This window comes from Danio aesculapii, chromosome 4 (assembly GCF_903798145.1).
Source record: "Danio aesculapii chromosome 4, fDanAes4.1, whole genome shotgun sequence".
In the NCBI taxonomy this organism is placed as follows: Eukaryota; Metazoa; Chordata; class Actinopteri; order Cypriniformes; family Danionidae; genus Danio; species Danio aesculapii.
In genome coordinates, this window is record NC_079438.1 from 55,421,437 (window position 1) to 55,433,545 (window position 12,109).

Sequence of the window (12,109 nt, forward strand, 5' to 3'; positions counted from 1 at the left end):
AGTACTTCAATTAATCAGTTGTGCTAATACTAGTTGCTATGGTAACACAAGCGTAATATAAACAAATTACCCAGTGCTGTAGTTTTTTTTTTACAATATAGGGTATACTATACTACAATTCACCACACTTTACTGTAGTAAAACTACACTTTGTATTTCATTTTATCAGTTCACTATTCTTAATACTACAGTATGCTGACGCATTCATTAACAAATTGTAAATAATACTAGCCTAAAACATAGGCAGTATATCTAACACTCAAAAACACAAGTATTTATTATAGAATTTATCATAACCTTTTAGTGTTTCGTGTATTGCTAATAAATACCGTAGCAATATATAAACCATATCAACATTCTTGGGATAACCAATTGAACAGGAGGATCTCTGGAGAGCAAAAGCACGAAAAGAAGAGGAAATGAAGGCACAAAATGTGAGTCTGCATCATCTGACGGAGCCAGAGCAAATCATTCGCACGTGAGCAGCCGTGTTTTGAGTGCATGCGACTGCGAAAAAAAAATTGCGGTCGAGTTGTCCACGAACAGAGAATTACATGAATGCACTCTTGTAAACTGCGCTTACGACTGTTGTCAGTGAAATAACGCCATATGCACATACGTCCATCTCGCGAATGTACTGTCTTCTATATCTATTTTGCCGCTTTTCCGCTGCACGTCAGGGCTTGACCTTACTGTGAACCGGGCTGAGCCAATAGCCTCGGACCTCGAGCTCAGAGGCTGAAATCATTCCGCGTTCAAAGTAAAAAAGTTCCAATAGCCAGAGGGATATTAATGACAAAACGCGCATATATTCACTAACCACGAACAGAAAATAGAACTTACTTGCGGTATTTTTATTTGGTAATGTCTTGCGGGCGAAAAGTTTGTTGTAACGCACGCGTTACTGAACATGTACCGAGTAAAATATTACTGAAAATGTATAAGTAATGCCTTACACTACTGCGTTACTGGAAATGTAATACATTACTGTAATACATTACTTTTGTAACGCATTACTCCCAACACTGATGTTAAATGACCAACACCATGAGTTGGTCTTTGGACATTGACTAATTAGTCCTGTTTTTAAAGAAAGCATACACTACCTGACAAAAGTCTTGTCGCCTATCCAGGTTTTAAGAACAACAAATAATAACTTCTAGTTGATCATTTGGTATCAGGAGTGGCTTATATGAAAGGCAAAGGCCTCTAGATTACGCTTATTTACCAAAATAAAATATGATTATGACACTGAATGTAACTCCAAACCATGATTTATCCTTCACCAACTTGACTGATGTCTCTGAGAATCTTGAGTCCATGCGGGTTCCAGTAGGTATTCTGCAGTATTGGTAATGATTGTGATGCAATTATTATATGATTTGTTGCTCTTACAACTGGGGTCGACGACAAGACTTTTGTCGGGCAGAGCATGACCAAAACAAATTCATGTCTAATATTCAAAGCACTCTCTTTGTCACTCGTCTCAGCTTTTGTTTTGTTTTTATGAAAACAAATTCCACATCGGGTGGATTACATGGACATCCCACAAAACAACAGCCAGCAAATTTAACTTTAAACCAAATCTCAGCCCCCTGATAAAACACTTCTGGTGGGTTTGAAGGCTAAAAACCAACTAAATATAGTGTCGGCGGTGATGTTGGGTTTGTGTCAGCGGGTTTGTTTTTTTAAGAGGCAGGTTTGTGGTGTTATAATGGCAGTGCTGTTTCTTGGGGAGGCTGTGTTTGCCAGTTTCATCGTCCCTCACAGAGCTGCCTTTCTCCTCCTCACCACAGAACTCGCATTGTTTGCTTTCTTCCCACCTCCTTTTGTTTATTTTGCTTTCTGGAGAATTGAATGTTCTCCACCACCAATCTAGAAACCTCATCAATGCAGTGTCTGATTGACAGCAATGCCAAACATTTGTATGACAGGCCATCCCAAAGAGTGGTTTAGATACAGATTCATGATACACTTGCATGGAATTTTGTTTTGCATATTTGTCTTTGCATAGTTTATTCTGAGCATTAGAGTAGAGCTAAAGTGAGGGGAAAAGTTCTCATTTATACATGTAGCAGTGGCCAGACTCTCTGGTTGGCATTTAAAGGCAGAGTTCACCTTAAAATGAACATTGTCAATACACGATTAAACTTAAACATTAAAAGTAGGGATGTCAAGATTCGATCACATGATCGGAAATCGGGCCCAATCACATGGTTTCGCACTCGTTTGGAATTAGACGTTACCTCCCAAACAGGACTCTATTAGTTACTAGTTAAAGTTATTAGTAACTAATAAAGTTATGGTAATTAATAACCTTAACTTTTCCGAATGTAATTGTAATGCAGTAACAATAATTATTGTGAATAGCGGCATACAGATAAACTTGAAGTAAACGGTCATCATTTACTCGTCCTTACAGAAAAGATATTTTAAAGAAAGCTGGAAACCTGTAACCATAGACTTCCAGGGTATTTGTTTTTTTCCTTTGGTTTTTACTGTGGAAGCCAATGTTTCCAGGTTCCCAGCCTTCTTCAATATATCATCTTTGGTGTTTAACAGAAGAAATAAACTCATAAAGCTTTGGAATCACTTGCGGGTCAGTAAACAATCAGTAAATTTTCAATTTTTGGGTGAACTACCCCTTTTAAACAGTGTTTGGTAAAGGCATGCGGTGACTATTTGCATGGGAAAGGTGTGTGACTAACCTTTTTTTGCATGTGCGTTTATAGGATTTAACTTTTCATGTGTATCTTTTGGAGAAGAATATCTAGATGAATCATCCGATGATGTTGGTAGGCGGTTTTACTGGTGTTTGCAGCTTTATTAAAGGCCCTTCAAAGCTTGACATTTAAATGTGTGTGTGACATGACCCAAAATTTGATTAACAATTATCTGAGTGTTTTTGTGCTGTTAACTGGAGCTAATTTGTATCTACACATAAAAAAAAATGCTGGGTGGTTTTATTCAAACACTTTAAAAATGGACAATCCCAATAGTTTTACCCAACATTGGGTTATTTTTCATTCGATTTAAATAACATTTTAACTAAATTATTGGGTTTGGCCATTTTGTAAAACAACCAAGCAGTTTTCTTGTGTGTGTAATGGAGAAAACATGAATAACACTATGACCACAAGATGCCAGTATGTTTCGAGTATGAAATTTGAATCATTCATTCAATCGATTCATTCAAAACAGCAGATTCATTCAGAGTTTAAGTCATTTGCTGCATCACAATTCGCATACTTGTACTACTCCCTAAAAGTATGTACTTTGTGAAAGAAAAATGTATACTTTTGAGTGTGTAACAGAAGAGAGTGCAAGCTTTGGGACATACTACTTCATCGTTAACCGATTGTTGTGTTGATTAGTTATGAGCCCTGTCAATCATCCACACATCATCCACTTGTCTTTCATATTTAATTTATTGAAGAAGCAGCAGAAGGTTAATCTCCCATTCACGAGTCTGTCATAAAGAGAAATCTCAGGTCTTAATTATGCATTCAGACGTTAATGTCCACACATGTCTTTTTATATAGGTTCAGTATTGTTGTTGTAGATGAACTACACCACAGACAATACAGTTTGAATATTTTCCAGTGTGCTAGATATTAAAAATATCAGCGGTTAGAGTATATGGATGGTTCTACACTTAAAATTTTGACCAGAAATCGTAAACCATTAGTGAACAGTTGACATACTCGTTTCAACATGCTATGATTTGGGACACACTTATTCTGTTTTCAAATACTATTTAGGATGGATAGTATGCGAGTTGGGACACAGCTCTCGTCTATGGATGCTTGACTCAACATCATCTTCATCGGCCTGTTGTTCAGAGACTATGGATTTTAATAGTTGCATATCGCCACCTATTAACCATAACAATGTAATTGTTACTCTTTTTTAAATTTTATTTTAATTATTCCTTTTGAATTCTAATGCAATGTAACAAATGCACTCAAAAGTGTTTTTTATGGTTATCTTTTATGTTATGTTTAATCCACTTAAATTTGTAAACTAATATATGTTAATTTAATTCATTCATGTTGTCCCAACACAAATCAATAGTCTGGAACCCAGCGTTTTTTAGACTGTAAGCATTCTGGATCTTGAAGCAGATTTGAAGGTACCTCTATGATAGTCGATGATTTGATTTGGGCTGTATGAGTAATCGAAAGCGATTTGTCATGCACATTTTGTCAGTAAATCTAGTTCTGTGATCAGCAGTAAGTCTCCAGCATGTGCTTTCAGATGGAGCAGCATTTGTCTCACAGTCGTAGTTCATTGACAGTGTACATAATATAGTGTTCATTATCTATATTCATGTCACATATTTAACTGGGTGATTAATGAAGTCGCAGATAAAAATGAGGGACTTATGATAGTGAAGTAATTGCCTACTAGCATTGCGTTCTGATTATTTCCCTATGTGAAGTTTCACATACTAATTTCGAAAGGAGCATGTGATATGATCACTAATCATTAGCTAGCCAATCGGATTATCCCAAATTTAACCTAAATATTCAGCCTAAACTTCTCATTCCCTATCTTGGTTTTGGAAGACAACCCCCCCCCCCCTCCATTTTCCTTCCTCTCTCCCTCCTCTTCAACTCTAGGATCGGACAACATGGTGGCTCATTGGCTAGCACTGCTGCCTCACAGCAAGAAGGCCACTGAGCTAGCCAGCACTTTGACTGTAGAGTTTACATGTTCTCCCTATGTTTGCGTGGGTTTTCCCCCGGGTACTCCGGTTTCCTCCCACAGCCTAAAGACGTGACACAAGTGAATTAAAATTATAGTAAAAGTCATAAGTACCTAATGCATACACACTGGTTAGATTCTGATAGAATCGTCTTATTAATTAAGGTATAGGCTAAAACTAATCCGGGGAGTTCTCGTGAGCTACCTGATCTCGTATCCCTCCTAATGCTCATTGACCAGGCGGGAGCCTTGGGCTCATCCATCTTCGAGCTCGTGGTTCTCTCCCGGGACTGCATGCCAAACCTTCTAACACAGTCAAACAAGTGTGAACTCTTGAATTTATTTTTTAAATGGTGAAACTCAAACATCATCATCTTGATTTTAAGTATTTTTAAAGAGTCACTTGATGACTGTAAAGACACACTTAAGATGTTGTTTCTCTGTGTTCAGGGGTTTATATCCTCATCGTGGCCGGAGCCGTCATGATGGTGGTCGGGTTCCTGGGCTGCTGTGGAGCAATAAAAGAATCGTCCTTCATGCTGGGACTGGTAAGTCTCACATATTCTCTTACAGCACTAAAGAGATAGTATATTTATCGTGTGCTAAAGAATAAACCAAGCCAATGGCTCACTTTGTACTATATATATATTCATTCAACTTCTGCGTATTACAGGAACTCACTGTAGCAAGTTTCTGTTTAAATGAAACCAAAAATATGATTCTTGCCCTTTTTTTAAATTTCTTATTGCTGCTAAGTATGCCCTGTTCTCTTGCTTTTATTAAGATTTTGGGGTGTTAATCTTGTTAATAGTATAACTCAAAAGGTCTTGATCCACACTCGTTGAATAATTGCTATATATTTCTTTATTTCACATTCTTCAGAGATATAAAACGCATTTCAGCTCAAGCTTTCCTCCGTGTGTGAAACGATTGTCATTTCCATCCTGTTTTTCAATGGTCAATAACATCACATTACATTAGAGATGCACCGATACCAGTATTGGGTCGATACTTGGTTAAAATACTTGTACTCCTATCGTACATGAAATGCCAAAACCATTCACCGAACAGTATTTCACTACGTGGATGTGATTTGTTGTGCTACCTGACTTCAATGTCTTAATGTATTAATGAATCTATTATATATTAATAGCTTAGTCCTTATAAACAATTTGCTTATAAAATGCATTATTAGCGAATCTATAGGCTACTGAAGAATAAACCGAATATGAAATATGATCCTTGCATAATGATCACAGCAAAACAAGCTAGCACTCATTTTATATATGAACTATAAATGTACTTTTTTATAATTAAAGTAGTGGAACATCATATGTAAAAGAAATCTCGACTATTATATAGTAGATTACAGGCTAAATAAAAGTGCCTGTCAAGATAAAATCGCTTAAAACATCTTAATATTTTAGAGAAAGTAGTTAAAGTTTTCATAACCAACTATTGATCTTATCCACTCAACCCATCCATAGTTAAACATCATGTAACCTACTTTTTGATTACCTGACCTGCAGATTAACGGCAGGACTACATGAATATGAATATAACGAAAAACCGCACATAATTTTATGCGTCCCCAATATGCAATGTCAAGAGAGTGACTCCATAAGGTAACGTAAACTGCACATACTTTATTATGTAATCATGAACGCCTGTCAGCGCAAGGATAAATTGTCCTTTAAATGTCCGTGCTTAATCGGTAATCAATAAAGTCTATCGATTTACAGGGTTAGCAACATTGTGTGTGTATTTTTGGCTTGGAATAGCCTTCTGTTAAAGATTTTTATGTTCATCCTTGCTATAGGCAAACAAATAAAACCTCCTTTGAAATAAATTGCACTTTCCTTAACCAAATCTAAGAAGTATCGGATTCGGTACTCGGTATCAGCAAGTACACAAATTAAAATCGTCGTACTCGTATCGGTTTTTAAAAACAAAAAAAAAGTGGAATCGGTTCATCCCTACATTACATCAATAATTAAATGCTCGGTGATTACCAACAATCCAATCTCATTTCATATACAACAAGTAACATCATAAGGAGCGTCACCTCCACTGGAATTGATTAGACTGTTGGGGGACTAAATAAAATGCTAATATCTTACACTGAAAATGTAAGCATGATAGTTGTGGTTAAATTAACCTAAGGCATGATTATTGACAGAATAAATAGCTGGCTGACGCCTTCAGTTGTTGACATGACATGGTTCTATTCAGATGGTCAATATTTATTAGGTTGGGTGTCTACCTTAGATAATCACCACCCTGTTTATATGGAGATATTGTATAAAAAATATATCATGACCACATACGTTATGTTCAATAACATTTTCTAGAAATATTCTTATCAAATACTTGGATTGGTCTTATTTTTTCCTACAAAAATATGTTTATATGTTGTATTAAAAAAATGTATGTATGAAATTGTTTTCCATGCATGCTGTAATATTCAGTACGTTTTTAATTTGAAGTGTACAGATACTTTAACTAGGTGTAATGTCCACACACATGCTGTACAGTGCATCCGGAAAGTATTGATAGCGTTTCTTTTTCCACATTATTTTGTTACAGCCTTATTCCAAAATGAATTCAATTCACTCATTTCCTCAATTCTCCACACAATACCCCATAATGACAATGTGAAAGAGTTTTTTCAAATTGTTGCAAATTTATTAAAAATAAAAAAGCTGAAAAATCCCATGTGCATAAGTTTTCACAGCCTTTGCTGTGTGGATGCACCTTTGGCTGCGATTACAGCCTGAAGTCTTTTTGAATGTGTCACAAGCTTGGCACACCTGTCTTTGGGAATTTTTGCCCATTCCTTTTTGCAGTACCTCTCAAGCTCTATCAGGTTGGATAGGAAGCGACAGTGTACAGACATTTTCAGATCTCTCCAGAGATGTTCAAATGGATTTAGGTCTGGGGTCTGGCTGGGCCACTCAAGGACATTCATCGAGTTGTTGTGAAGCCACTCCATTGATATTTTGGCAGTGTGTTTTGGGTCATTGTCCTGCTGGAAGATGAATCGTCGCCCCAGTCTGAAGTCAAGAGCACTCTGAAGCAGGTTTTCATTCAGGATGTCTCTGTACATTGCTGCATTCATCTTTCCCTCTATCCTGACTAGTCTTCCAGTTCTTGCTGCTGAAAAACATCCCCACAGCATGAAGTTGCCACCACCATGCCAGGGATGGCATTAGTCTAGTGATGAGCGGTGCCTGGTTTACTCCAAACGCAACGCCTGGCAATTACTCCAAAGAGTTCAATTTTAGTCTCATCAGACCAGAGAATTTAGTTTCTTATGGTTTGAGAGTCCTTCAGATGCCTTTTGGCAAATTCCAGGCAGGGAGCGGCTTCCGTCTGGCCACTCTACCATACAGGCCTAATTGGTGGATTGCTGCACAGATGGTTGTCCTTCTGTAAGGTTCTCTTCTCTTCACAGAAGAACGCTGGAGTTCAGACAGATCATCAGGTTATTGATCACCTCCCTGACTAAGGTCCTTTTCCCCCAATCACTCATCTTAGATGGCCGGCTAGCTCTAGGAAGAGTTCTGGTGGTTCCAAACATCTTCCACTAATGGATGATTGAGTACACTGTGCTCATTGGAACTTTCAGAGCAGCAGAAATGTTTCTGTAACCTTCCCCAGCCTTGTGCCTCCAGACAATCCTGTCTTGGAGGTCTACAGCCAATTCCTTTGTCTTCATGCTTGGTTTTTGCTTTGACATGCACTGTCAACCCTGGGACATTATATAGACAGGTGTATGCCTTTTTCAAATCATGTCCAATCAACTGAATTGACCACAGGTGAACTCGAATTAAGCTGCTGAAACATCTCAAGAATGATCAGTGGAAACAGAATGTACCTGAGCTCAATTTAGAGCTTCAAGGCAAAGGCTGTGAATACTGATGTACATTTTTTTTTTTTAGGTTTTTTATTTTTAATAAATTTGCAACAATTTCCAAAACTCTTTGTTCCAATTGTCATGGGGTATTGTGTGTAGAATTTTTTAGGAAATAAATGAATTTAATCCATTTTGGAATAAGGCTGTAAAATAAAAATAAAAATGTGGAAAGCGCTATGAATACTTTCCGGATGCACTGTATATACTGTATTACTCCATTATATTAAAATGAAATGTGTTTACAGATGAATCAATGTCATCTATACATACAAAATGTATAATAGATGCTTCAGTTTTTGTATTTTTTTTTTATTGTGGATGATCATGTCATTTGTCATTCATTTCCAGTTCTTCGTGTTTCTGCTGATCATTTTCGCCGCTGAAGTTGCCGCTGGAATCTGGGGTTTGTCTAATCAGGATAAGGTGAGAGATGATGTGAAAATCCTGTTCATCTGCATCTCCTGTTACTTATCATTTACTGACATAGTCCTCCTCTTGTCCTCAGATTGTGTCCGATGTCCAGCAGTGGTACACGCAGAACTTCAACAATTACAAGCAGAGTCCAAACGGGCCGATGAAGGAAACTATGACCGCCATTCATTATGCAGTAAGTTTTCATTTTTTTAAGGCTTGTTCTAAGCATGAGAACAAAATAATAATAATAATGAGAAGAAGAAAAAGAAGAATGGAGAAAAATCTTGAAGTCAAAATAACAAAAAAGTTGCTATTTTTATTTTTTGCTTCAGTGTTAAAGCTGTTTTATGAACATGATCAAATCTACCGAAGGATTTTTGTTGTTGTTGTTGTTGCAGCAATTTGACTTGTCCTTTGCTAATGATAAATCATGTAAATGACAGATCAATCCTTGTTTTTGCACTAGTAATGTATAAAAATGTGCATGGATAAATTATTTATAAGTGATTTTATGGATAGAAAGGTTGTGCATAAATTATTATAATAATATAGGATCTGTTTAATGTTAATTATTATATATCACATGGCAGCAACTCAATGCATTTAGGCATGTAGACATGGTCAAGATGATATGCTGATATGCTGCAGTTCAAAACGAGCATAAGAATGGGGAAGAAGGGGATTTAAGTGACTTTGAACGTGGCATGGTTGTTCGTACCGCACGGGCTGGCCTAAGTATTTCAGAAATTACTGATCTACTGGGATGTTCACGCACAACCATCTCTAGGGTTTACAGAATATGGTCCAAAAAATAGAAAATTGCCACCGATGTGCATGTATAAAGTCTGTTCAATTCTGTAATGTTTAGTGACTATAAAATACTTTAAGAATGTGTACTGAAAGTAATTAGTGTAATTTATATGCAGATGAATGGTTCCTAATTAATTATGCAATTTTCTATGTATTAATAAAAAATAATAGTGTATATGCATAAAATGTAGTGATTATACTGTAATATTCTGAATGTTTTAATTTAAAGTGTGCAGATTGAAACAACAAGGTAACCATACAGATACAGCATGTATAATAAATACTACAGCATTCTAAAATAATGTGGTTGGATAATTTTATTTTTTTTTAATGAAAGATGTGCAGATATAAATAATGCACAATTGCTTTATTTAAAAATTGGATATAAATTAAAAACGCACATTTAAATATCTTATTAAAAGTTCAAGACACCGTGGAGTACTTTTTATTATTTTATTTTATTTATTTTCAGATTTGTGTGTGTTGAGCGTCAGTTAGGACAACATTAGCATCTGTTAGCTTTAACTGTATGGAAAAATGGGTAATTTTTAGCGTTTGTTAGCTAATTTCATCTTCCGGGTTTAAAATGATTTTTATTGCTGGATCAAAATCGGTGACTTACCGTGAATCTGCAAGTGAAGTGATGATGCGACGGTTTCTCTTTATTATTCCTAGCTGAGTTTTCTTATCCGGTGAGAAGACCCTGCTTCTTAATTATTCATGAGAGTGCGTGCATTCTGTAGGCAAGGCAGACCTGCCAAGCTGAGAGACCCAACGGCTGCGTCTGCGCACATCACGTTTGCTTCGATGAGTCACAGGGTTTGTTGCATGTTTTTCCCGGTGATGCTGTTGGTTTGCAGCAAGCGTTTTTGTTGGGAGAGCAGTACGAGCATTGGAGAATAGCAGACTTTGTCTTTTATCAGTTGAGTTTGTTACCATTCAGACACTTCGACTATACCTGTGCTGCTGTGTTCGCCATATATTTAAAATCCTCCAGATTACCTGCAGGGCTAATAATTGAAATAGACAGGGAAAGAAACCTGCTGCACTGCTATCCATTATGTCTACATTTAGACCCGGGGATTAAGGAGAAGAGAAGTCCTCCTCATTTATAGTGTTTATATTCACCTTATTCTTCACGTACGAGTGGGCGCAGCCATTTGAATCTTTTTGGCTCGAGACTTCCGGTCTCATTAATTTTTATACATTAAAAAACGCTCGTTTTGCTGCTTGATGTTGCAAACTGATATTTTCTTATCTTATTCTACTTAGTCGGTCTAGTCATGCAAACACTTATTAGTAGAGCGAGTAGTTTGACCACTTTCTGACGTTTATTATTACTAGTGATTTCTCCCATAGGCGACTGAATTGGAAGTTTTAAAACGTTCGCAAAAACGAACGCACTTTCACAATGAAGAATAAGGTCATTAAAATGATTTACTGTTTATTTCTTTGCATTTTAACTTTAAACTATAAAATCATGCGTCTCCTCACGGTTTGTTTCATTTTGTGAGCTCACTGACAACAGTTGTTCGCTCCACTCTTTCTCCCCTGCTCTGCCGGCCATGTCCACTCCCCCCTCTGTCCACTCCACGCCCATCCTGGAGCATTTTGATAGATTTCTAAGATAGACTTGCACAAAAGAGAGGGGTTTCATGGCCCTTTAACACTGCTATGTTACATGCATGTACTGTATATAAATGTATAAATTCAGTAATGTTTAATAATTTAGATTTTCATGCTGATTTTAACATTTATTCTGTCTGTTTTCTGTGTGCCGTTTAGATGCAGTGCTGTGGACTAACTGGCCTGTTCACTGATGGAGTATCTGACACCTGCCCCAAACAGCAGGGTCTTGAAGTCGTCATCACAACGGTATCAGACATGCAACAAATCATCTTGCTGCTTCTGTCAATCTGCCAATGTGTTTTCGTGAACTCTTTTCGCTTGTCTTCCAGAGCTGCCCATCTGTCATTAAGGAAATGTTCACCTCTCGGCTTCATGTGATTGGAGGAGTCGGCATCGGCATTGGCGTGATCATGGTGAGTCTCTGCTCGTGCGTTTAGCTTTGTGGGTTTGCTTTTCTGGTTCAGGTATTAACTGTAACATCAAGATAACTTATTTCACAAACAACGTTTGCTTGGGGATTTCCAAAAATCTAATTCAATTTATTAAACTACTAGAATTACCGTATTTTATCAATAACCAACAGAAGAATAAAATAGTAGTTACTAGTTACATTAAAAACAAATATGCAAATCA

General features: G+C 36.9%; 1 protein-coding gene across 1 annotated transcript in view; it reads left to right on the forward strand.

The window, feature by feature from the left end:
• Positions 1-5,159: 5,159 nt before the first annotated feature.
• LOC130223368 (CD9 antigen-like) overlaps positions 5,160-12,109 on the forward strand; it is an 8,809-nt gene continuing 1,859 nt past the window's right edge. Inside the window, exons 1-5 of the mRNA XM_056456159.1 lie at positions 5,160-5,255; positions 8,972-9,046; positions 9,129-9,230; positions 11,633-11,722; positions 11,806-11,889. Coding sequence (XP_056312134.1) covers positions 5,190-5,255; positions 8,972-9,046; positions 9,129-9,230; positions 11,633-11,722; positions 11,806-11,889 — 417 coding nt within the window. The 5' untranslated portion in view covers positions 5,160-5,189. The remainder of the gene's footprint in view (positions 5,256-8,971; positions 9,047-9,128; positions 9,231-11,632; positions 11,723-11,805; positions 11,890-12,109) is intronic.